A 27,102-nucleotide genomic window follows, 5' to 3' on the forward strand; every position below is an offset into this window, starting at 1 on the left:
GGAAAGTCCAGTGCCACTTCCTCTTATAATTCATAACGGAAACCCTTTGGACAGTTTTTGTTTGTTTGTTAGTGCTGCCATGTTTGTCGTTGCCCAGAGGGAAGGGTGAGGAGGTGCAGATCAACACTCCAGTAGTGTTGATCTGAGTTGAGTCTGGCCCCTGAACACTGTTACATTCCGTTGAAACACGTGGAAGAGTTCAGGTGGTTATGTGCCTTGAATGAGAAATGCAGAGGCACGTAGAAGATAACAGCTCTTCCAGTGACCTGCTCTAGGGGCTGCTGTTCTAATCTGATCCTGTAGCCTGAGAAATGGGATGAAGGATTTTCACAGCACTCAGGTTAAACTCAGCTTTAACTGTATATGAAGCAGCTTCAGCAGAAAACAGCATAGGATAACTGCAACGAATCACTTGCATTGAGGTATGTTATTAAAGAAAGTGAAGTTCTGTTCCTTTCCTTGTTTTCTCTCTACAGTTGTTACAACTTTCAACCAGAAGGATGCACCTGGAGTTAAGAGGGAATGCTTGTGTACACTGAGAGTAGGGTTTCTTGAGATGTACTGAACTTCAGCTCTCTCCGATTGCAGAAGGAGGTCCCTTTTCTGCCTGTGCTCCTGCTGCTTACTGTGTTGACACTAATTTTCACACCCTTGTTTGGAATGGCCTTGACTCCCTTAAAGCTTCCCTCAATCACAGCTAAACAGAAAACACCTAGAGAACTTCTGTGCTCATGGGCAGCCACTCTCTGCTGTATGCATTGGGTAGGTGGACATATCCCTCAGCTCGAAAGCATTAGAGGTGCCACTGTACTACCCATGCTGGTAACTAGATCATATCCTAAAACTTAATTTTCCATCATCCTTTGGTGTTTTGTCCTCCAGCATGTTGATCAGCTGATAACCTAATACTTATTTCAGTACCCTAATGGTTCCAGCAGTTAATCAGTTTGATTTTCAGTTCAGCAGAAGCCACTTGCACTAACACCTTGATCCAACAAAGATTTGTTGCATGTTGAAGGTCTGTCATTAGCGATAGTGGCACAGAGTGCCTGGCAAAGTACTATGCCAACTATCAGCTTGGGCCTGGTGGTAAAACATTGGCCAGCTCTTCAGAATTGAAAAAGAATCAGCAGTAACCTGGCTACCAACACCTGCATTATCCTAATTTATTTACTACTGTAATAGCCACCTGTGGCAATATGGATTATCTAAGTTGATCAAAACTGGGTTGGGTTATGCTGTTACGCAAGGAGCACTCTGCACTGCTGTGTTTTGAGGCACAGGCAAGCAGACTGCTGTGTTCCCCAAACCCTGTTTCCATACAGCACGAGGACAACGTATTAGTCATACCTTGTAGAGCAACTGAGAAATAACAAGAAGCCCCCAAACAACAGCCTTGAACCAACACTAGCGTTCTGTTAACTAATTATTGCAGGACTGACCCTACCCTGCTGAACAACCGAGACAACTATTGAACAGAAAGAGAATTCTGAGGCCTGCGTTAGTTACAAACAGCCCTTCTGCTGGTCTCTTTCAACAGGCAAAATGCCTTGTCCCAGATTATAATGGCTTCTGCCTGTCTGACAGAGGAAAAAAGCCTGAATTGTATGGACAAGCCTGAACTTCACTTTCTCTGCCCGTCCTTGTGCACAGCTGCAAACACCAAGGAACAGTTGCTTTGACTTAGAAAAGATGCCTTCCATTACTTAGGAGGAGCTGTAAAAGTAATCAATCAATCAGAAGTATTTCCCACAACAGGCTTCAGTTAAACTTTCCTTTTAGCCTACTTTATTGTAATTGGAACACTATTTTGCTCCAGTTAACCAACTTTATGACTGATTCCATTCCACTTACATTAACACTGAAGGGAATAGTGTGTTACCTGCAAACAAAGCCTTCCAACAGTTTCTCCACTTAAAAATAAAGACTTATTTCAGAACAACTTGGGAATACTAACTCTTCTTTCTCCTTGGCATTTATTTTTCCAATTTGATCTCAAGTTATCTTTGGAACAAAGAACCATAAGCACTACATTTTTGAAGGAAACTTAGTTTGTTGCTGTATCACTGAAGTGCAATCTATTATATTATCCCTTTAGTGGTCTCCTCTTTTAATTAGGACAGAATGAAAATAACTCCTTACCAAAGCAGTCCTGAATTTAAGATGGTGTAAGAGGCAGTAACTTAATTCTGGCCTGATAGGAGCTTAGGAAGTTTTGCATAACCAGGAGCGTATCAGTCCTGTTACTCTTGGTCGGCGCTCAATGAGAGAGAAGCAACACTTACTGTAAAGATTCAGATGTGGATAAGTAAGAATAACAACCCCTCACACTGGGGGCCAGGTTGAACACCAAACCTGTGAAAAACTGGAATGACTAGTTCAATTGTGATTGTTGTTCCCAATTCAAGTGAAATATACGGAAGTATCTATCTGAACAAAGTTCGGGGCAAAGAAAGGACAAAGTCAAGCTTATTTGGCTGGAATGCTGCCATATATTTAAGGAAACCAGAACCAACACACAGCATCTTTGCTCGTTCACAGAAGAGATCTTTTTAACAGCTAAGATTGTATTATTGACAAACTCATAGCAAAACTTCACTTAGAACTTCAACTTGTGGTGCCTTGTCGCTGTACCTTTTTGCAGTACACAACCAAATGTAATCTCTGAACAAACAACTACCTAGGGTGACTAACACAATTCACTAAAGTTTGGTTATAAACTGAAGTTTCAGTAACAGTCTTGGAACCATTCCTTTCTGTTCTCACTCATGTTAGGTCCTTGCTTGTAGGCAGAACTATGAAAACAGAACTGAATGCCAAATTACACATGCAATCTGGAGTTAGAAGTGCACCGAGTTAGGACCTTCTGGCTTGCTTAAACTCAGATCACATTTTATCCTGTGATATTTTATCATCTTAACATGACCTCCCTCTGAATTGTAACCAGTCAGGTTTTAGGAATGATTTATTTTAGGAATAGCCTGTTTCATATTAACCTCATGTTCAGAAATGCTTAAGACTTTTGGCCCCATCCACAATTCTGTGCTAGCAATAAGGCTTAAACAAAGACTCGGGAGCAGCCACAGTGCCTCAGTGTGAAAGTGGATGTGACTGTAAAAGCAAGTAACTGTCTCCGAAACCTTCCTACAGTAACAGTACCTTGACCACGCACGCTGTGATCAGGGCTAAGTTCTGCTACATAATTCTAAAACATCCTTCCAAATTAAAATAGCAGGCAACTCAAGTTTTCAAAATCCAGTTTAGTAAAAAGTACTGGCTTACTTGAACAGGGTGTGCTTGCAAGACTGCAATATCCTGATCTACTAACAAAAGGATTTGCATTAATCAGCTCCACAGTGAGTAGGGTAGTCTTCTGTGAACATGGCGGCAGCGACTCCAGATTTGTCATCTTCCAGAAACTCGGCATCTCCTGCCTTGCTGTCTGCAGCAGCCTGAACCTGTTCTCCTGCCTTGACATCTTCAGGTAGATGGACAGGGCCTTCTGCCTGCCCCCCCAGGTATGTGGGAGTGCTGTACTTCATAAGAATAGTCTTAAACTGTGCCAAGGGCGCATTCGTGCGAACTCCCATAGGATCAAAGTGGGTTCTGCTTACTCTGTATCCAGCTTCAGAGAGATAGTTTAAGAACTTATTTAACCTGAAAAAAGCCCCAAACATTTAAAGAGGAGTTAATGCTAATAAGGCTGATTCAATATAAGTTATGTACCAGTTGTCATAGTAATCTAAGACTGGAACTTAAATGAAAACCTTACTTTGGCATGTTCATCCCTTTAATACTGTGTCTGTGGATATTGTAGTAAAATGCAGGGTGCTCAGCACTGTTCTCAGATTTTTGTCGCTTGGCTGCATTTCGAATCACTTCATCGCTTTTTCTTTTTCCTGGACCACAAAAAATGCCAGTGAAACCAGTTGAGTATTCAGTGAGGCCACGAAAATTGCCAGTGAAGCCAAAGACAGTACATACAAAAAAAGCTACACAGCAACTACACTTTTGTGTCTGCTTTTATAAGCTAATATTTTACAGAGTTAAAATCTAGCCTGAATTTAATTAACATGCCATTTTCAGTAATAAAAAGTGAAATCAAGAAGGCTTCGTGGAGTATTTAGCGTTCTGATTTTACCAGTGAATACGATTCTGGATGAAGGTAAAGTAAAATCAGTAGTCGGTGGGAAAATAAATCCTGAGTACCAGTATTGTTAAATATAAAATAATACATGAACACTAGGTTGGCTTAGCCATCACTTAAACTATAGTTTAATTTGAAACTGCTAGAGTGACACCAAAATGATCAACTTACCATGTACCAAGTAGGATTCTGCAGAAGTATTTGGTGTTTTAATATATACGCCACACTCTTCTAGAATACAATTAAAAGTCAAAATTAATTCTACTGTAAAGACAGTAAAATGGCAAAATGCCTTGGTTAAACAGAAAGAAAGAATACCACATTCTGGCCTAAAGAAGGAAGTGTAGTAAGAAGCATACATATGGGTAACTTTTACTTACAAACTCAGTAACTTGTGTTTAGAGGAGATATTCAAAATACAATTTCATTTAACAGTAGAACAGCATTCCCGTACAGAAAGCCATTTCTTTTGGCACACTGATTTGCAATCCCTGTGGGGTTGGCAGAGCATGACAGCTGCAGCGCTCTCTTCCTAACAGCACATGCTTTCAGGCTGGGATTGGGATACACCAAAGAACTACCAGGTGCTTAGTATTTCCATCTCCTTCAGGGAACATGCTGGATTTCATGGCAGTCACCCTGCCTGCATTATGTTCATTTGGTTTAGGACCTGTCATACTGATTAAAGATGTCTAAATCCAGCACTCTGCCTCTGACAGCTCCTACTCTTTTTGCAGCACCAAAGACCATCTGATAAGAGCTGACAAGTCCCACACTGCACTCCAAGCAACAAACATTTCTTGACCTTTTAATGAATACGCTGCTGTTAGTAGTCAAAGAGCAATATCTCTCTAAATCACCACAAAGCCAGTCCTTTTTGTGAAGAGTCTGCCATTTTTCTTACCTTGTTTGTTCTCATCATAAAGACTATGGATAGAAAAATGTTTTAAAGTTGTGCAGTCTGCTTCACAAACTAATGTCTTCAGAAGTGGCTGAGCTTCATCCAAACCATACTGGACAGCCTCAAACAGCATTCTTCTGAGGAATCCAGTGTTAAAGAGGGCTCCTGACCTATGAAATACAAGACAAGTAAAAAGTTAAGACTTCTTAATGAAAGCAAAAAAGTTGCTGTAAAAATCTCTTGCCCAAATTGATCAGCAACTGTATTACTGCAATGTGCTGCATCAGGCTGACTGTGTTCTTAACTTAGCAATATCGAATTGCTTTGTTTCCAGTGACAGTAACATTGGTCTTGTGTTAAAAAAATCAAGATCTTAACAATGGTAATTTTATTTCCACCACTGACTTGCCCTACTATGTTGAGAAAGTTATTTAACCCTGTTGTGGTTTAACCCCAGACAGCAACTGAGCACCACACAGCCACTCACTCCCCCCCCACCCAGTGGGATGGGGGAGAAGGTCGGGAAAAGAAGTAAAACTCATGGGTTGAGATAAGAACAGTTTAATAGAACAGAAAAGAAGAAACTAATAATGATAGCACCAATAAAATGACAACAGTAATAATAAAAGGATTGGAATGTACAAATGATGCACAGTGCAATTGCTCACCACCCGCTGATTGACACCCAGTTAGTCCCCGAGCAGCGATTCCCTGCCCCCACTCCCCCCAATTTCTATACTGGGCATGACATCACATGGTATGGAATATCCCTTTGGCCACTTTGGGTCAGCTGCCCTGGCTGTGTCCCCTCCCAACTTCTTGTGCCCCTCCAGCTTTCTCACTGGCTGGGCATGAGAAGCTGAAAAATCCTTGACTTTAGACTAAACATTACTTAGCAACAACTGAAAACATCAGTGTTATCAACATTCTTCTCATACCTAACTCAAAACCACAGCACTGTACCAGCTACTAGGAAGACAATTAACTCTATCCCAGCTGAAACCGGGACAAACCCCCAGAAGAAAGGTACTGTCAATTGTCAATCATTCCTAACACTGCTTTGAAAAGGCTTAAACAGAAGTCTTAAAAGACTTAACAAAAGGATTTATTCTTGTTTCTCACAAGAGAAAATTTTAAGTATTAATTATCAAGCAGTGTATTATTTACTACCACCAGCACATGTAAGGATTTACTAAATAAATTCTCCACAAGTATCAAGTAATAAACTGTTGCTTAATATTTGGCAACTAGAGGAACACACAGCCAGGTTCTCCTGTGCAGGACATATTACGTAAGTTGCACTGAATCTGAAGTTTAAAGCAAATTTCTTATTATTTATTAACTGGTTTGAAGTCTATGATAACAAAAGCAAAAACTGAATACCCTACTAAATTCAAATCAATTCAATGTTTCCTGGATTCCTCCTGATTGCTATAGCACCTTTTGTAGTGCTAAAATATCCAGAAGACTTGCATTTTTATTGGATGATGGAATAGCTGACCTCCAGAGGTTCTTCCAACCCAAATTAATTCTCTAATTCTGGTATTGTGTTCTGTACTTACCAGAGCGGACCAAGAACTACTGCTGTCTTCCCAGGCATACTGCCGTGACAATCACAAGGCAGCTGCTGATAAGGGTTTTCTACAACAGAAAAACAGGATTTAAGTTGTTTTGGAATAGTCAGCAATGCCTACTTTACTGGAGAGAGATGACATAGACAGAAGTAGTAGCTTACTTCAGCGGAGGTAGTTGGAAGGGCAAGCAACAGCAGAAATGTGACACTGTTCTCAATTCTGCCAAGCAGTGCTTATGAGAATTTAGTGATTGATGACTTGATCTTTACTCATTGTTAAAACATTGAAGGAAAAAAAACCAACTAAAAAGCCACATAATTCCTATGCTTCTTGGCAGAATTCAAGTAACAAGGAAATTGTTAGCCTTCCTACACTTAGATAAGTAGCTGTCCAGGTTAACAGTAAATAACAAAAAAATTTTCAGAGATCAGCCAATTACATCTACAAAATATAGCCCACCTACAAGTTTTCTAAGCTGTAAGTCAGCTCGCTTGCAAGTAAGGCATTAAGTAAAACAATTCATTTACTAATTAAGATCTCTACCATAACACTGTACTCATCAGTTACTCACTTCTGTTCTTAAAACTTATATCTAAGTTTTTTTAATCTTTTTAAACAAGCTCATTGCATGCTCCTGCACCTGACTTTGAGCAGGGTAGTCAAAACCACCACCAGTTAGTAGTTAGATATCCAAGAATCGGTAACTTTGAAACAAGGTTTTTCCTTTTATATTCATTCAAACTACCATCTGGCTAGTAGCTACCTCTTCGCTTAATTTTTGTCTCCTACCTCTGCTAACTCGTGTATAGAGACAGCCCACAAACAGTCAACTTTTAACCTAGAGGCTGCCTTCATTTACCACCAAGTGTTAGATGAATTACAGGAATGTTGCATACCTTTCCTACCACACCTGCTGACATACTTCCATAAGGCATGTATGGATACTGCCCAAGGCCAGGCAGAATACACCCTCATGTGACGGGAAAGTGATACTGCTTAGTCCACTACGTTTTAAGGTAACTGAAATGAACAGTAGAAAAGCAATCTGACACTGAAATCTATCCAGCTGCCACTGTATGGAGGAACCAAATGGTAGCCAAGACTGCCCCACTTTCCATGCCCTTCACTGAAAAGACAGATCCATAGGCGTATCAGGCATCCTGGCAGCTTCAGCAGCTACAGCTAGTTGGAATATGTCCTGTCTAGAAGCAAATCCAGTACATTTACAGCAAAATCCATACAGACAACTAATCTAGCCCACTACCAGAAAGCATGGTACCTTCTCCACCTCATACAATACACTTGTTACATTAAAGGGAATTACTACTTTACTAACGGGATGTAGATACAAACAAGGCCTAAACAAATACAAAATGGAGAAACAGGAATCGGACCTTCTAGAAAGTACAAAGGAAAAGCCATTTACCTTCTACCATATTACCCTCTTTCTGAAAAATTCTCTCTTCGCACCACTGGCAATGGATGAGGTATCTTATTTTCTTTGCTGAATCATCCGCAGGGGATGGCCCCCTTAAAACTCTGACCACTACTAGAACAAAATGTTCTAGAGCTACTGCAAGTAAAACTTCAATGCCTTTGTTACAGCGAGCTGCAGCTCTATGAAGGAAGAACAAACACAAAACCACATTGTACTGAAATCAGCAGACTAAGATTGCCACGGACACCTGAACCTCCTGGAAGATTCTTGAGCTCATCCACGTTCTAGAAAAGAGATACTAAAGATCCAAGAAAGTCATCAGGAGAAAGCGTTGTTTCTCAGGTGCCTAGTTTTGTCTACTGCCTGTAAGGCTATGCAAATATTGTTTTACTTCTTTTTATCACGTCTAGAAATATTGGTCTGTCACCTGCATCATCTTTCTATCCAAAAACCTACCTATAGCCAGGATATTGCAACAAAAAATATAAACAAACTAAATGAAAATCCGAGAAAGCAGAAATGTAGAGGGACACACGTGATGGTAAATCATTGAATGTTGACTAATAAGGACTGTGGGAAGGTAAGTGAGCAGTTCCTGAATATAAGCTTTGAGAAGGAAGAAGAAATCTTTAGGGAGTTGGAGCATGTAACCCAGAACACAATTAAAACTTTGCTTGAGCAGCATGTCTGTATCTGAGAATATTCTGCAAGGAGCAACTTCACATATGCAGCGTGATAGAGAAGTAAAATCTAAACATATTCAGGTCAGTGTTTGCGCTCTGGCATTCTGAAAGACCTCTGCGCACTTAATTTTCCTCCCAATCTTTCCCGAGCAGTTAAGTTGTCCCATCCTCTTGCCTGTACCTTTTTTCCCCCAAATTAGGGACCAGGTTTTATGTCTTCATTTATTTAACAGACTGAATTTACTGAGAGTATCTACATGCAAATGAATAATTTCACAAGTTAGTAATTACGTGTATCTTTTTAAGTTTGAGCACAAGGATCTGAAGTGAACATCAGTTTCTACTGAAGCAAGTCTAACTGTAATGCTTAGCTGGAAGCCACTCAAGCAGCTTAATTAATATTGACAGAGTCCTATGCAGCAGTAAAATGACAAAATTGACAGAGAAATAAAAGAGTTTGCACAGACAGGCAAGTCTGGGTATTAGTTTTTCTATTACTGTCTCTCCCCAACACCAAGAAAACTCCCTACCATCCCAAACTCCTACCCTATTTATGCATTTTCACCTTGCCCAGTCTTTTAGTTTAAAATTTACATTATCCCATAGCAGCACACATAAAAAATGAAACAATAATTTTGTATCAAGTAGTCTGGCTTTTAGAATTAGGGAATTCTGGAAACTGAACATGTACAACCTACAGCAGCAGTCTCAAGTTTTTTATTGCTAATGATTTTCTAGTCCTTTTTTTACCATAATTTGAGCTGATTTAGCAGTACCTTGTCACAGCAGCAATTACTATTCTGGCTGCCAGTTCCTTGTAGTACTCAGTTCTGACAATATTACATCCATAATGACGCAGGGCAACGTGTTGAGCCTTTGCATACAGAGAACTGATGTCTGTGGACGTGAGTGACACAATTCCAAGATTTCTCACATTTCTAAAGGCAGAATCCAGATAATTCACAGAAGTTCCGAAGGGATCCAAATGGCTGAAGAGAAAGGAAATACCACTGAGTATCTATAAATGCTCAAGAGTTTAGCTTCAAACTGAGGAAAACACCATTTTATAATCTTCACCTATGGTCATATTTAAAACAAAAGGGGAAACGGGACTAAAATTTACAGCACACCTCTCATGAATTACTGTGGAATACTTGCAAGAGCCAGGGAAGCACTGTGCTGGAAAATACACATCACCACAAAGCCAGCAAGTACTTTTGCATCCTGACTGACTGACTAATTCAAGTTATAAGAATATTGGCCTGATGCTTACCTTCCTCCTTAAAACAAAGGGAAACTTCTAAAAACAAAAATATCTTCAAATGTATGCATTCCAGTTTATGTACTAAATAATTAGCCTAATTTTCAACCTGAATACCTGCTGCTTAGATCTGGATGTTAATCAATAAAAAAAAAAATCTGATCACTTATTTTGACATCTGTATAGGTTTAGAATGTACGCATCTATAAAACCAACTTGGAAGAATTAGCCTACTTTAATTGAAAATGAATATGCTGCAAAATCAATTAAAACAAGAGGTGCAATAAAGTCCTACACAACAAGATGCAAAGGTATGAGTTTTAAACTAATTAAAAGTTTTAAGAAGAAAAAAAAAAAAAAGACTGATTTGACATTTCTCTATCAAAAGTTTGGCTTAAAATTTTCATGTACATTTGTAGTCCATTCTGGATGTCAGAAGGGCTTCATATTTTTCCAGCGATCTCTAAAACATTTAACATTAAAGTCTGTTCCCACACCATTGCTGGGACAACAGAATTACATTTAAAATACCAAGTGACTGTTGGTTATTTCTTTCATTCCAACTTCCCCAAATAATCATATACTGGGAGACAGGGTGGGGTGTGTCATTATCAAACTAGAAAATTATTAACAGAAACATTCAACACTTACATAAAATCAAATGATCTCAAATGCATTATAACATTGGCATCCATTTTTGTCACCTCAATGGTGTCACTATTTTCTCCTCCATCTCCCATAGCTTCATCATAGTCTTGTTCCTTAGTGTGCAGTTTCACCTTCATTTTGTTTAAATGGCAGTTTTCCTGAATCATTGTCACAGAATTTTCATTACAATCATTAATTGTAACCTTCACAGAACTTCTGAGATGCTTTGCCCATTGTAATCCCATTATACCTAAGGAAAGACAGAACTGTAACTCCGTGATAGAATAAGGAGTTGGTTTCCAAGTCGCTGAAATCGCCAAGAAAAAAATTCATCCTTTTAAATGCTTATAATACAGAAGTGTGTGTGATGCAAATTTTGTCATGTTCCTGCAAAAACGTGTTGGTGACCTTCTGCCTCAGCACAGAGTGACAATGGGCTATGTAAAGGAACGGTCTGCTTGTCACCTTCTTATATGATAACTGGGGCTATAGACCAAAAGATTTTTCCAGCAGGCTGGACCCCCAATCTGCAGGAAAGCCCCTTGGCTTGTTTAACACTCCAGTGTAGCAGACAGAGTCCTGTGACAAACCACCGTAAAACATAAACATGAGAATAGGTACTGCGAAGATTTTTAGGCTGCCTCCAAGTGTTTATTGCTGACTTCTGTAGTAAAGTCTATGACTACATTGTAGAATTGAGGACAGGATGCACTTGTGAAGTCTGGCCAAGTTCAGAATGGTGATAAATTCATTATAAAGAATTTTAATGCAAAATACTAAGCAGTTACTGCTGTTCTCAACTACGACCTTAAGTTTGCAGTAGGTGGCTGATGAGGCAACAATCCAGATCTCTTCAGATTTTTGTTCCGAATGGTTAATAGACATTGATATAACTACTTTACATTTAGTTCATGTTCAGAATTTTTGTAATCAATTAAGAGATGATTCTGATAAAGAAGCTTGGATTCATCACCATTTTTAAACTGCAGGTTGATTTTACAGCCGAATTCCACAGACTCTTGTGACTAAAAGAGATCTGTGACTTGGATGCAAGTTTAGGAAGATGCCATTTCATGGACATTAAGGCAACTGATTGTAAAGGAGACCACTAAACTTTAGTATTATTTACAGTCTTTTAAAAAAAGGCCTAATACCAGGCTCTTGATGGCTGGTTTTTTTATATGGAAGCTAATGACTGCCTGCATAAGGAAGAAAATTATTGTGTAACTCACATTATTTTTGAATATGCGTTGTCAGTTACAACCGATATCTGCATCTTCATACTATTGGGTATTAGCCAAAAGATTAAAGAAATTGACTTTACCAGTGGCACCGAAAGCATCCAAACATTCTATCGGTTTACGTTCCTCAGCTAGAACAGCTAGTGCGCAGAATATCAATTGCCTTGAAAATAAAAAAGAATGGTCATAGTAAATAAGTTGAGAAAATATTTTTCCTTCCTTTTCCTTATTTATTTCCCTTGAACATAATACTAGAACATGTAAGCTAAACTCTACCTTTTACACAGAAGAATTGTTTATCAAAAACCTCAGCTACCTTTAAAAGTTTAATTCTACAGCAGGATATTTATAAGGCAAGATCCTGAATCAACTTACTGGAAGAAGTGGCTAGCATTCAAAAGTAAATAGTGTTTTTCTTACTATCCTAGCACAATCTGGTACTACCCTACTAATGGCTCTGTGTTTAAAAAGATGTCAGAAGTTACTGTAGAGCGATGAAATTCTACTCTGTTGAGGAACAGGCCTTGTTCTTTTAGACATGGCCATAACCTTAGTTGCAGTGGCCTTCTTCAGAGGCATGCCTTAGCTTTCACAGATGTATGAGTGTCCTGGTTTCAGCTGGGGTAGAGTCGATTGTCTTCCTGGTAGCTGGTATGGTGCTGTTTTTGAGTTCAGTATGCGATGAATGTTGGTAACACTGATGTTTTCAGTTGTTGCTAAGTAATATTTAGTCTAAAGTCAAGGATTTTCCAGCTTCTCATGCCCAGCCAGCAGGAAGGCTGGAGGGGCACAAGAAGTTGGGAGGGGACACAGCCAGGGCAGCTGACCCAAAGTGGCCAAAGGGATACTCCATACCATGTGATGTCATGCCCAGTATATAAACTGGGGGGAGTGGGGGTGGGGGGATCACCGCTCAGGGACTAACAGGGCCTTGGTCAGCGGGTGGTGAGCAATGGCATTGTGCATCACTTGTATATTCCAATCCTTTTATTTTACTATTGTCATTTTATTAGTGTTACCATTATCATTATTAGTTTCTTCTTTTCTGTTCTATTAAACTGTTCTTATCTCAACCCACGAGTTTTACTTATTTTCGCGGATTTCTCCCCCATTCCTCTGGGTGGTGGGGGGAAGTGAGCGAGCGGCTGCGAGGTGCTTAGTTGCTGGCTGGGGTTAAACCATGACACTGAGCTAACTTTAAACCCGGAAGCTCAAATACTAACAGCACTGAGAACATGAGGGGTCAGCACGGGCTGAAGTGCAGTCCCATGCATCGGTGTCAATGCTTGCACCTTTAAGTTGTCGTGCAGACACCATTCATGACTCTCCTTAAAAAAAGATCATGTTTCTTCCTTCATTGTTTTAAATGCAATAATGAGAAGACACTTGAGAGAATCTGAGTCCCAAGACAAAAAGGCCTAGAATACGAAACCTGTGAATTACAGGTATGCTGCTGTTCAGTTAGAGGAGAGCGAGCAGTGACTATGCATAGTATCTTGTGGAGATTCACAGAAAAACATCTTAAGTGTATACAATGAAGTTAGTTTCCAAGTGTGCTCCTTTTAAATCCTGTTCTCCATAAACTACTCATTACAGAAAAATACTTAATTGCTTCAGAAATGACAGTATTTCCCATAGTGTTCTTGGGTTTAAATATTATTTGTCAAGACGAGTTTTCTGATGGAAAACTACTTCTCCCACCCTCTGAACCCAAGTTTCACAGGGTTTGATTTTCAAAACGCATGAGTATTTTTCACTACAAACTCACCACACCTCTGGCACATCCTCCTACTCCCTGTTCTCTTACCTGTTGAGTTTCATTTTAGGATTAAAATAGGAATCTGTTTTCTGAGGTGTGGAGTAGTTGGGAAGAACCTGCACATCTGTGGCCGACTCTTTCAGCACTTCATGAGAAGACTTGGGAGCAGGAACTAAAAGAAAGTAATTGCAGGGGAAGGAAAGAGTTAGTGAGAATTGAAATTAACGTTAGCACATTTGATAAATTAAACTGAAAATTTGCTTCCATATAGCAAGAATTCTGGGTTATGCTGTAATCCAACTAGCACATGGATCAGTTAACAAGTATGTGGGGGGAAAAAAAAGCAGGCAACAATTTATCTTCTAGTCCTAACAGTGGCAGATAAGGATCAAGCTCTACCACAATTTTCATCCCATAAAGCACCCCATTTGTTTCTCGGTTGCACTCCTATGTATCCACTCAAATTTAAGAAAGCAAGCCCCTGAGCCTGAGGCTTAGCACATTTGTTTCACATATTTGAACATAATATATTGCTAATTAATTAAAACCCTATTAACATAGTCCTGAATGTATATAATGAACTGCAAAAATCCTCAAAATCCTGGATCTAATCTCTGTAAGTTATCAAACAGCTTTATGAAATGTGTATAGACAGTACAAGCATGGGGACAACTTCAGCACTTAAGCTTTTTATAAAGTGGTCTGTGGCAAAACAAGCTTTCTGATTTGACATGCTGTCATTCCTGAGCAATTTATCCCCAGTCTAACAGTAGCAAAATTTACCCAGGAACAACCAGGAAAAATTTGTTAGCTATCAAGTAGATAGATACCTTCCAGTGCTCAGCCTGCCTATCTCTCAGTGCTTTCAAATACACAGACTACCTATCTGTGAACAGCTCTACCATGCACTCCACGTTCATAGCCCCCAAGTGTTGCTGAAGCGCCTACAAAACATGAAATACCTGACCTCTGGATTTCTCATCTCCCTGTGAAGAAAAATAGCCACATGCATTTTGTTAAAAAATGACAAATGGGCCATTCTTTACTTACAGCTCTGAAGAGAACCATACAGAGATTAATGTATTTCACAACACAAACTCTATTTAAGTTAAAGGTATGGAATATGGTATGGATGGTACTACTATCGCTTCTCAGACATGCAAACTGATGCCCGAACACTAACCTACTATTCCTAAACCACATATTGGTAACAGAAAGAAGGGTGATCCTCATAGCTCCCAGGATCATCTTTACTATATTGTATCTAGATAAAAACCATACATCTACACAGAGACAGTGTCTTGGTTTTGGCTGGGATAGAGTTGATTTTCTGTCTAGTAGCTGGTATAGTATTATGTTTTGGATTTAGGATGACAAGAATGTTGACAACACACTGATCTTTTGAGTTGTTGCTAAATAGTGTTTTGTCCTGGTTTCAGCTGGGATAGAGTTGATTGTCTTCCTGGTAGCTGGTATGGTGCTGTTTTTGAGTTCAGTATGCGATGAATGTTGGTAACACTGATGTTTTCAGTTGTTGCTAAGTAATATTTAGTCTAAAGTCAAGGATTTTCCAGCTTCTCATGCCCAGCCAGCAGGAAGGCTGGAGGGGCACAAGAAGTTGGGAGGGGACACAGCCAGGGCAGCTGACCCAAAGTGGCCAAAGGGATATTCCATACCATGTGATGTCATGCCCAGTATATAAACTGGGGGGAGTGGGGGTGGGGGGATCACCGCTCAGGGACTAACAGGGCCTTGGTCAGCGGGTGGTGAGCAATTGCATTGTGCATCACTTGTATATTCCAATCCTTTTATTTTACTATTGTCATTTTATTAGTGTTACCATTATCATTATTAGTTTCTTCTTTTCTGTTCTATTAAACTGTTCTTATCTCAACCCACGGAGTTTTACTTATTTTCGCGGATTTCTCCCCCATTCCACTGGGTGGTGGGGGGAAGTGAGTGAGCGGCTGCGAGGTGCTTAGTTGCTGGCTGGGGTTAAACCACAACATGTTTATACTAAGTCAAGGATTTTCCAGTTTCTCATGCCCAGCCAGCAAGAAGGCTGGAGGGGCACATGAAGTTGGGAAGGGATACAGTCAGGGCAGCTGACCCAAACTGGCCAAAGGGGTATTCCATATCATGGGACGTCATGTCCAGTATATAAACTGGGGGGAGTTGGCCTGGGGGGATTGCTGCTTGTGAACTAACTGGGCATCAGTCAGCAAGTGGTGAGCAATTGCATTGTGCATCACTTGTTTTGTATATTCCAATCCTTTTATTATTGCTATTGTCATTTTATTATTGTTACTATTATCATTATTAGTTTCTTCCTTTCTGTTCTATTAAACTGCTCTTATCTCAACCCACAAGTTTTACTTTTTTTCTGATTCTCTCCCCGATCCCAGTGGGTGGGGGGGAAGCGAGTGAGTGGCTGTGTGGTGCTTAGTTGCTGGCTGGGGTTAAACCACGACACAGAGAAAAAGCAATCAGACTAATTTTCAACAGCTACAGTCTGGGCTGTAGCAAAAAACCCTCAATTTTTACACACCAGCTAATCAATTATGTGCTTTTTACTTAACCGCTGTAGAGAACAGACAACTTGCAAAAATAAAGGAAATAAAATTAATTTTCAAAATTTAGCATTCTAATTATTTAGAAAGTTTTCAATTTAGTTTATCCAAGTTTAGAAACAAAAGTCTAGTTCTGGAGAAAGTCAGGTAGGATTGTAATTTACCAAAGAACTATTGACACCTCTATAACAACTCTTCGGGACTGAAAAAAACATCATCTTGATTTGTGAACCCATGCTGATGCATTTTGAATAATAACCAAAGGATTTTTATATTTACTCCAGATTGTTTTAAGAAGACAGACAGCGAAATACAGAGGCATGAAATTCTCTGTACAGATTTTGTTTTATGGATGCCATGTCCCCCATTCTTTTGGAGACACAGAAGCCTGTATTTACAACATTAAACTAATTGTGAAGGCAGTATTATTTATCAATAAGAACAGAGTAACTGGTCAATGCAGAGACTAAATCAGAACACTGCTACATCTTTGAGGGAAAAAACCAGTTCTGAAATAATAAGGGCAGATTTCTCATTAGTAAAGCTAAATCTGTTTCAGAATTTTTCTCATGTCTCTCACCCACATATCATAGTTACTGCATATGCTACATAGTATAAACAGATTAAATGTTTTATGTAAGAACCTACCTGTAATAAACCTTGATTCAGTTTCTCCTTTATTCACATGACGATTAATATGACCTATCATGTCAGTCCTTCGTGTGATAGTTGCTGAACAGATGATACAATGGTAATGGGCTCCCATCTTTGAAAATGTCTGTAAAATATGCATAGTTTCGGAATACATAAACATGGTTAAAGTAGAACTATACCTGAACACAGGCATATGAAGAAGTCATCTGTCTGCTACCTCTAACGCATACAAAATATTTTGAATCTACAGCCACAGGGACTGTAAATAATCATACCCACAGAGCCAGCACAGCACAGCTATCCTGCCACAGCACCACAACCAGTTAAACTCTACCAATACTCTATACACTCAGCACACAGGGAAGGAACTGAAAAGCATCCATCCATCACCTGGCCTAATGAACCCTTCATCTCTTCCACAAAGCTGCTGTTTACTCCAGTGTGACAGTGTTTTATACAATCCAGGCAGCTACCCGCCAAAATAACAGAGAGATACATCTACTTATATTCTGGACCAATAAGCTTTTGGTATCCTGCCCCGACTAGCAAGACATATTTTGTGACTAAAGGAGATCACAAAAGTTCCCCTAAATCACCCATTTCCCCCACTTGGTAGGGTAACAAATTTTTCTGTGATTCAGCATTTTTACCTGGTCTCCAATGAGGTTTGGTTTTACTGGACGACAAGGTAAGTGACAGATGCACATTCTGTACCCTGGAACACAAATTCTTGTCACATCACAGTACAGTAAGTAAACAGAATATATATGTCCTGTATCACGTGGTCTCATTTAAGATTCCCAAATATTGCCGCAAGACAGCAATAAGAGAACATCACCAATTATTTGGTACATTCACCCCCTGCACAGGGAAATTTATCAGCTAATTATACATTTTAAATTTTAAAATGCACAACAATTACATACAGGCAATTCATTTTAATAAGTCTGTTAGCATCCTACAAAGCTACGTCAAGTCTTCAGGCTATACAGTATATAATTTTCAAAAGTACTTGTGAGTATTTTACAAAAGTATTGTTACCTGGCTAAAAGACTTGTGTGAAGACTCCTATAAAACTTACGTTCCACAGTTTAAAGAAAAACAAAGACACCTGCTAATGCATGCAAAACCAGAACTCCAGTCAGATAATTTTTAATTTAACTTTAATCTTGTCCATCTTCTAATTAGTCATTTTATTTCCCACAAACCCATACACCTAGTTCTTTAAAAGACACATACTGCTCACTTTCTTTTCCTTCTTTAACTTCTTGTAGGGATTTTAATGCATCTTACAAGCAGATAACAGAGTCTGTTAAAAAACAGATAAGGCTACTAAATATTGATATTAAATAAATACTTTAAATATCTATCTGAAACCATGGAATCTTTATGATGAACCAAAAATGACCGCGCACACTTGTGCATCTCTGATTATTAACAATATTACCAAAACTTTTATTAAAGTAATTTTCATGATATATGTATTTTAAATTTTATAGTAATTTTCATCACATGCTAAGCAATTGGTTTTTTCTAAGTGAGAAAATGCACAACTGTAACTATTTTGGCATGTAGAAGAATACGGAGCTATTTTACATTTACATTTTACATCGCAGGTCAAAATTCATTAGGTCAAAATATAGTTCTAATTCAGAGCTGGTAACAAGATGCTTACGTCAAGAGGAATTTAAAAAGATGAAACACAGAACAATGTCCTACATGTCCACAATTTCTTATTGTATTTACTATTCAAATGATTGCCATTACCTTCAAATGCAACAGAAACTTTCCAGTGCAAATTCTGAAGGTGACGATGGAGTTTATGACTATAGCAAGCTTTGAATTTCTCCTCAGGACACAATGGACAAGGCTTCTTTTCATCTGAAAATACAAATAACCATAAAGTACGAGAAACACATGAAATGCAGTTGCCACTCATGTTAATAGAGATGCATGCTAAGAGAAAAAAGAATGAAGGTACTATTAATGGCAGTTAAAAGATAAATTCCCCAGGGTATATTCTATTTCAGGCATACACAAACTGAAAATTTATCGATTGCCTCTTTCTACTCCATAGAATATAGACAAGAACCACTATTACTCTAAAGATCATTAACTTCTACAACCTTTAAGTTTTGTTTCCTAATATTTTTTACTCCAGCAACATGAAGCTAATACAACTTCTGAAGAGTATTGCAGAATTTTATAGATGAAGGCTACAGACTTGCAATGTTTCAAAAAAACCCAAAACCCACCAACCCAATTGAAGAGGTTAAAACAAAAATCTGTCTTTCCTCCTCCTGAATCTTTTAGATAAAACAAGCACCCGCTATCTTTTTAAGCTGCAAAAAAGATAATGTACTCTATATTAAAACAATTTTTCTTCTTGGAAATCCTGCATAAGGGACAAAAAAGCAAAGGCAAGATTATCTGACATCAAAGGTGTTGAAGCACTTGAAGTACTAACCTAAATAAAAACTAGCTATTGGGAGACATACATTGTAGAGCTGTACATAGGAATTACGCATCAGAATACGCATACATCTGCTGCTGGGTCTTAAGACTACTGAATGTCAAACAACCCCCATGCAGAATTTAGCAGAAAAGCTTCTATGTGTTAGAATAGTACAGGATGAATACTGAAACATGCCACACAACACGGGCCATCTGTAATAACAATTATGTATCGTAGGCTTGCACAACAGTAAAATTCCTTTTTTATGACTTTTTTTATGAGTGGATTACTATGTCCATGCAGAGTCCCATGCCACTGAAGCCCACAGAGGCAGCCTACAGCTCACCAAATAAATCACCAGTGTTCTCTACTGTTGATCAGCCTCTTTTATTGAATTATGATTTACTAAGTATCAAATACACAAGGCGATGGTAATAAATACAAGTCAGTCCATTAACACACATGGCAGAAAAATGCTACATCCATGGCAGAAGAAAAAAAATTACTATGAGAATAGGCAAGGGAATAATGAGTTTCTTGTCACTACCGTGGATTTACATATAACTTGGCTCAGCAACAGCTACAAGTACCAGACTTATGAGATACTTATGATCCATCTCCTCATTAAAAATGGAACAAATGCTCTATAGAAGTTTTTGGCATATTTGTTAGTAAAATTAAACAGACATAGAGGTAGGCTATTATTTCCATCAGTGGCCACTCTAAAAGATTATTAAGGCACAAGAGCCATATGATGCAGAGCCTATGTGGACCCTGATCTTTCTCTTCATCTGTGAATAAGAACTAGTTTCAGTTGCAAGGGCTGCCACTACCAGCACTAAATACATACATGTAATCAGAGAAAAACTAAAAGTTGTAATAAAACCACTTCACAGTCTTAAAAGCAATCCTCCAATATACATCTGGATCAGAAATGAATACAGAGCAGGGGAAAAAAAAAAAAATCAAAAATAGAACACATATTTATTTAAACTGATATTTAAACACTGCAAAGACAACAATTGGGTTCCATGTTTTCATGGCACTTGAAGTAAAATAAAAATGAGACTAAACTGCTGATGTATAGCTAAAATTAACATTTTGCTGATCCATGCACACTGCCAATGTTAGAAATGCTACAATGCAGAGGAAAAAGATGGAAAGGAATCATTAAGACCTTGAGTTTACTGAAGGAAGTACAACATTTGATAAGCAAGGCAACAAATCATAAACCTATTTTTTGTGAAACCCCTAGTCTTCAAGCATTATAAATACATGTAGTGTATTAAAAATAAAAACTAAGAAAAAATGTAAATACCTGTAACATGAAGATCTGTGGTCTCAGATACTGCCATGGTAAACTCACCTTCTTTCAGGTCAGCTAGTTTCTCTAGATCAGCAAGATGTCTTTGAATTGAAATATGTTTCTCTGAAAAGCAGAGATATTTAGAAGATAAACATTGTCACTTAAAAAATTATTTTTAGTTTACTGCTGTTTTTCTATGCATCATTTCAAATCTAACACTATTAAAGAATCACTGTAATACCAACTGGAATACCTGTCTGTATCTGTTAACTTCCAAGGTAGAAGGAATGACTGCAAAATTAATCCCCAGAATGGTTCTTTGATAAGATCCAAATATTTCCATATATTTCTACTTGCTTTTTAATGCTGACACACATCAAATCTCTCAAATTGGAAAGACCTTCATTTGAAAAAACAAACTGCAAAGATCAAGTCACATTCCATTTACTCCTGAATTTACTGCTCGGCATCATTAGTGAATGCAAATCGTGCACAGAGCAGTATAAAAACATCCTATGAACTGTCTGGCAAAACTAAAATATCAGCTAGAAGTGGACCAATTGTCAATAACAATTATTCACTGTATAGCCAGGATATATTAAAATTCTACCACCTTCCCCCTCACCCCCTTAGGAGGCTGTTTAACCTTTAAATTTACCTCCTGATTTTTCAACTTATCAGTCAATGGGAGCAGAGGAGAATTTGCTAAAAACAAGAGAATTAGCTTATCCAATAAATCAGCTTTATTGGTTTCAGCACACAGAACATCCCAGTATACAGTTACACTGATTCTGTAGCGATTTTAAACCTTTATGATGTTTTTACAAGATTAGTCTTCAGGTTTTCTTGTGTAAAACAAAGATGGCAATTGATCAATGTGCTCAAGATACAGAGGTGAGTTTTAAAGCTAGGGTTAAAAGCAATTCCTAGCTTTTAGTTTCTGCACTTAGATACAATAGATTTTCTCTGCTCTCTGTGGTACTTCTAGCATCAGAGCCTGATGTAGCTCATACCTCATCTAACCTTGATTTCTCTTCTGTCACTGTGTATGTGCAAATTTCCACAGTGATTTCTAGAAATGTTAGTAAGGGGAAAATGGCATCTCTTTTGAAAGAGATTTCCAAAGCCTTAGGAAAATATTTTGTTCAGATGCATGGGAAAAAGTATCCATACCTATCGGATGTATGGAAAATGAGATTTCACACATTCCGTTTAGCTTTCTTCCCCACTATATCTACCTTTTCTCTTCCTTTCCTCAAGCACACAACACAAATATTCTTAAGAGTTTATTAGCAAACCTCTTGGATAATCAGATGATACATCCAAAATGTTGCTATCAGATTCCCTTGTGGATTCTTCCTCCGTTCCTTTTCCTTCAGTTTCCAATTCTGACTCAGTAACTTTCACATCCAGGTTGTTGCTTTTCTCGTTTCCAGGGACAACCACGCCATCTTAACAAAATCAAACAAACAAAAAAACCCAGTGAAAGTGTTGTTGATATAACCAAATTATACAAAGACATTAATTTGTTTCCAATAATTTGGTGCTTCTAATAGGCAAAAATTACTACAAGTGTGAAGGACAAAATAAATATATAAACAGTATGTTTAGAGATTATCACTCATCCTTGGAAATCACTGTGAAATAATGCCATCCTGGACAGACATAACTGTTTGCCCATCTGTAACATCAGATGTTTAAAGTTAATAAAATAATATTTACATGTTACTTTCTGGGAAAATGCAGTGCTATCAAGTCAAAGCAGGCAAGGAAGAGTCCAAGTACTCATAACAATATACTAGAGGCTAAAAAAATTGGGAAACCAAAGTTTATAACTTGTATTTGGTTTGTGTGGCAAGGTTTTGGTAGCGGGGGAGGGGGGTTACAGGGGTGGCTTCTGTAAGAAGATGCTGGAAGCTTCCCCTATGTCTGACAGAGCCAATGTCAGCCAGCTCTAAGACGGACCCGCCGCCGGCCAAGGCCGAGCCCATCAGCGATAGCGCCTCTGTGATAACAGATTTAAGAAGGGAAAAAAGTTGCGGTGGACACAGAAACCGCAGCCGGAGAGAGGAGTGAGAAAATGCAGGGGAAACAACCCTGCAGACCCCCAGGTCAGTGACGAAGGAGGGGCAGGAGGTGCTCCAGGTGCCGGAGCAGAGATTCCCCTGCAGCCTGTGGAGGACCCCACACCAGAGCAGGTGGGTGCCCAAAGGAGGCTGTGACCCCGTGGGAAGCCCGTGCTGGAGCAGGCTCCTGGCAGGACCTGTGCATCTGTGGAGAGAGGAGCCCATGGAGCAGGTTTTCTGGCAGGACTTGTGACCCTGTGGGGGACCCATGCAGGAGCAGTGTGCTCCTGAAGGACCACATGCCGTGGAAGGGACCCACGCTGGAGCAGTTCGTGAAGAACTGCAGCCCGTGGGAAGGACCCACGTTGGAGAAGTTCGTGGAGGACTGTCTCCTGTGGGAGGGACCCCACGACAAAGCAGGGGAAGAGTGTGAAGAGTCCTGCCCCTGCAGAGGATGAAGTGGCAGAGATAACGCATGATGAACTGACCGTAAACCCCATTCCCTGTCCCCCTGCGCCGCTGGGGGGGGGGGGGGGTAGGTAGAGAATCCGGGAGTGAAGCTGTGCCTGGGAAGAAGGGAGGGGTGGAGGGAAAGTGTTTTGAGATTTGGTTTTATTTCTCATTACCCTACTCTGGTTGACTGACAATAAATTTAAGTAAATTTTCCCCAAGCTGAGTCTGTTTTGCCCATAACTGTAATTGGTGAGTGATGTCTCCTGGTCCTTATCTCGACCCACGAGCCCATTATTTGTATTTTCTCTCCCCTGTCCAGCTGAGGAGGGGGGAATGATAGAGCAGCTTTGGTGGGCACCTGGTGTCCAGCCAGGGTCAACCCACCACAGAACTGTTCATGACTAGTTGAACAATGTGAAAAAGGGAGGGGAGTAAGGAAGGAATTTGCTATCCTCAGGGGGGCCATGACGAGTGTTAAGTGCTGGTGCCATCAGCATTTGCAAATGAATGACTTCTCTGAGGTAGGCCTACTCAAGAATTTCAAAAAGTACTTAAGAGGCTGAGTGATTGGGCAATAAAATGACAAAAAACAGTCAAGTAGTGGACTTGGGGAAAAAACCCTGATTTTTATTTCACATATGAATGCATGGACTCTGAGCTGAGCATCACCTGTCAGGACTACCACCTTGTGATTTTAAAATACAGTTTTGACAAAAGGAAGAGGTATAAATCCTCAGAAGCCGTGGATCCCTCTCCCCACCAACTGACATTAGGAACTGCTAGGACAGGATGCAGAAAGCCATGCTCAGTCTGCATACTGAAGGGTATGGCCCCTGATCCCCCAAGCTTCAAAGGGACAGGTAGAACTAAGAAAGTTTCAAAAAAGGCTGACACTAACTAACAAAGCTATGGCAATGTTTCTTAGCTATTCAGAAGCAACAAAGCAGGCTATGACTTTTCAGCCTGGATAGGACAGATATCTGTAAGATCATGAGATGCAGAGAGAGCACACAAGTAAACCACCCACTGTCTATTCCAACACAAAAACTGGGATGCACCACATGGAGGTATCAGCTGAAAATTCAGAGCATGTTCTCTACATGACCTACTGCTAATGCTGCAGACCTCCCTGCCACAGGCTGCTGCGGATGCTGCAAGTCTATGAGTGCCAGTCTACAAGTGCCAAATTGAGTATTTTATGGAAGAGAAATCCACTATGGGATTTTAAATATAAACCCACGACCTTTGGCTCAAGAAAATAAGGAGTAACAAACCGGTTTGTGTTTGAAGATATTTCTGGAGCATGCATTAATGTATGGCTGCTCTGTTCTGCTAGTCTTCCCTAACCATCTACTCCTGGCCACTACTGAAGGCAGAATAAGGGCTGGAAGGATCTTATAGCAGTTCTTACGATTCACCTGGGGTTTTCTGTTTGTTTGCTTTTAAACATTGCAGTTGGATACAAATCTTTGCTATTATAAAAAAAAAAAAACAGAAAGAGGAATACCTCAAGACAGGGGTTAGAGAAATTGTTCAGAAAGACAGAAGCATAGAGTAAAATTATTCTACCTACCTTAAAATATATCAAGACCAGCATTGCTACTCAGAGAGCACTGCTGTATTTTTCACAGATCTATTGTTAAGCTGACAGCTTACCTGAGACAGACTTGTATTTCCTGCCTACTTCTCAATAAGAAGTTGCAAGATGCCTGGTGATAGTTTCTATATGCTTTATTAATAGAAAGACAGCAAGAAAATGAAGTAAAAGGATTTGTGGTAAGAAATCTGTAAGAACAATGACTTATGACTACCGGTGCTGAGAAAAACTGGAAACAGTTAGAAAAATGCGTAGTGAGAGCATAGGAGTGACCAAAGTCCACCACAGTTGGACTGTCTGCATCTTCAGAGCAAGTGTATAGGTTAAAATGGTTGAAAAATAGAGTATGCATATATGTACATATAGTTTGTATATATATCCATGAAGAGAGGTGAACTTGCACACTAAATGATTAAGAAAAGCAGGCTGCGACCGAAGGAAGATTGCATGATTTTTGAAACGCCTGTCCGGAACCACTGACTATGCACAAACATAATGCATCAAAAAGCCTAAACTATACTTTTTTTTTTTTTTTTATTAGAAGAGTCAGTTCACTTCAACTGTAAGACTGCAGTAGCAACTGACTGGCATCGATGCCACATTTGGTGCAGCTGGAAAACTGGCACAACCAGTTTAAACAGATTTGGCAGAAAATACTGAGGAGAAAACGTTTGGGGAAGAGACGGCATGGCACACATTGCATCCCCATCTGTGGTGGTGCAGACCCCCTGGTCCACATTGCCAACATTGGGTTCTTGTTCTGGCTACAAGTGCAGCAAAGTGGGACAATTTAGTACTTTCTTCTCCTGGTTATGGTACAGCGAGTTAGGACTACTAGGCACTCCCTAACTGTTCTGGAACCTCCTGCTGCCTGGATCGTGGCACACCCTGGAAGGTGGCAGAATTACCAGATAAGAATTGTGGCCAGAATAGAAATATACTGACCAAAGTCATAATCTTGCAATCCTAAGACCCTTTGAGCTCTGCGGCATTGCAGCAGGCTGTGACCCAGTATCTCCCTCTGAGCTGTGATGCCTCTCAGGAGATTTCGCGAGGATTTCGAAGAGTAGATTTTGCAAGGATTTCAAAGATCATCCACTGATAGATGTTGATGAAGGAGAATAGCGAGTAATTTAATTCACTACAATTAGATTTCACGAAGTTTCAAAGATCACTTAGTACCAATAATTTACTACAATTGCAAAGAGAGAAAAATCTTCATCACAGGTTAACCTCTATATCTGTGTGTGTGTGATTCGATTTAGGAAACTTTGTAGTGCGGATTATAGCACATCTTATTAAATCACTCAGATACCCGGCTGATGATTAAGTATTGTTAAAAATCATATAACTTAATCTTGTGATTTACCGCAATAGTGCTAATAAATCTTAAACTGCTGCTGCCTCAAAGCTGCGCAGGATCCTAAGCCACTCACTCACGACAATCTGGCGTAGCTGGCAGGATCCTACATCAGGACCCGCGCCGCCATCCCACCTCCCGCAGGCCCTGGTTTGTAACGCCACCTTCGGGAGCAGAGCTTGAAATAATCATAAAAGATCATCGCCAACACCACCACATAAATCTCATTAGATTTAAAGGGAGGAAAAGCTCCTGGTTTCGCTCTTCCAAAGCTCCCCGAGCACGGAGGGAAGCGCCGAGGCTCAGCCCCCGGGCCGGGCCGCCGCGAGGAGCACGTGTGGCCTCACCGCCTGCCCCGCACCGGCCCAATTCTACTCAAAGTCAGTAAAACGGGGAAAAGCGGGCTTCGTTCACCTCGCAGGGGTTTCATGGCGCAGGTGGAGGAAGAAAGGAGACGGCACGAGTGCGGCTCCAGGCGCCCAGCTATAAATTCAACCCCACACCGGGGTTCTCTCAAGGTGCTTCTCCCTCCCGCGCCTCCGCATGGCGCCCGCCTTTCCTCAGCACCCCCCCGGGCACGGCGGGGCGGCGTACACCCGGGAAGTGGGGCAGCAACCGGGCGCCGCGCCACTCTTCTCAGAGGGGGACGGAGGGCCTGGCTCCCACCGCACCGCCCGCTCACGTCGTCCGCCGCCCCCCCCCCCCCCCCCCCGCCCAGCCCTCACTGAGCGCTGCTGTCTCGCCGCCGCCTTCGGGGTTCTCCTCATCGTCGTCCTCCCGCTCCAGCTGCCTCCGCTCGGGGGACAGCCGCGCCAGCGAGGCCTCCGCAGCCTCCTCCGCTGCCATCTTCTCCGGAGACAGCCCAGCAGTGGGCAAAAGCAGGAGAGTCGAGGTAGGGGGACGTGCTGCCCTACCCACACGCCTCTTATTTGGGAGCGGGCGGTGCTGAGGGGAAGGAAGGTGGGCGGGGAGGCACAGCGGCGGCGGCG

The 27,102-nt window shown here is 40.3% G+C and overlaps 1 protein-coding gene across 2 annotated transcripts; it reads right to left on the reverse strand.

Moving 5' to 3' along the window:
• Positions 1 to 2,468: 2,468 nt before the first annotated feature.
• TRMT1L (tRNA methyltransferase 1 like) lies at positions 2,469 to 27,071 on the reverse strand. 2 transcript variants are annotated; one of them, XM_052800736.1, is made up of 16 exons: positions 26,839 to 27,071; positions 21,936 to 22,088; positions 20,698 to 20,760; positions 18,644 to 18,757; positions 17,527 to 17,591; positions 16,871 to 17,000; positions 13,701 to 13,824; positions 11,977 to 12,056; positions 10,656 to 10,902; positions 9,520 to 9,732; positions 8,049 to 8,239; positions 6,611 to 6,689; positions 5,052 to 5,218; positions 4,319 to 4,378; positions 3,773 to 3,899; positions 2,469 to 3,657 (listed from the first exon to the last, which is right to left on the reverse strand). In XM_052800736.1, exons 1-16 carry the CDS (start codon positions 26,957 to 26,959, stop codon positions 3,342 to 3,344), a joined length of 2,250 nt encoding a protein of 749 aa, XP_052656696.1. In that variant the 5' UTR covers positions 26,960 to 27,071; the 3' UTR covers positions 2,469 to 3,341. The 2 variants fall into 2 exon arrangements, with proteins under 2 accessions (XP_052656696.1, XP_052656695.1); XM_052800735.1 differs by having other exon boundaries at positions 20,650 to 20,760.
• Between the last annotated feature and the right edge of the window lie 31 nt (positions 27,072 to 27,102).

This window comes from Harpia harpyja, chromosome 11 (genome assembly GCF_026419915.1).
Source record: "Harpia harpyja isolate bHarHar1 chromosome 11, bHarHar1 primary haplotype, whole genome shotgun sequence".
NCBI classification, from domain to species: domain Eukaryota; kingdom Metazoa; phylum Chordata; class Aves; order Accipitriformes; family Accipitridae; genus Harpia; species Harpia harpyja.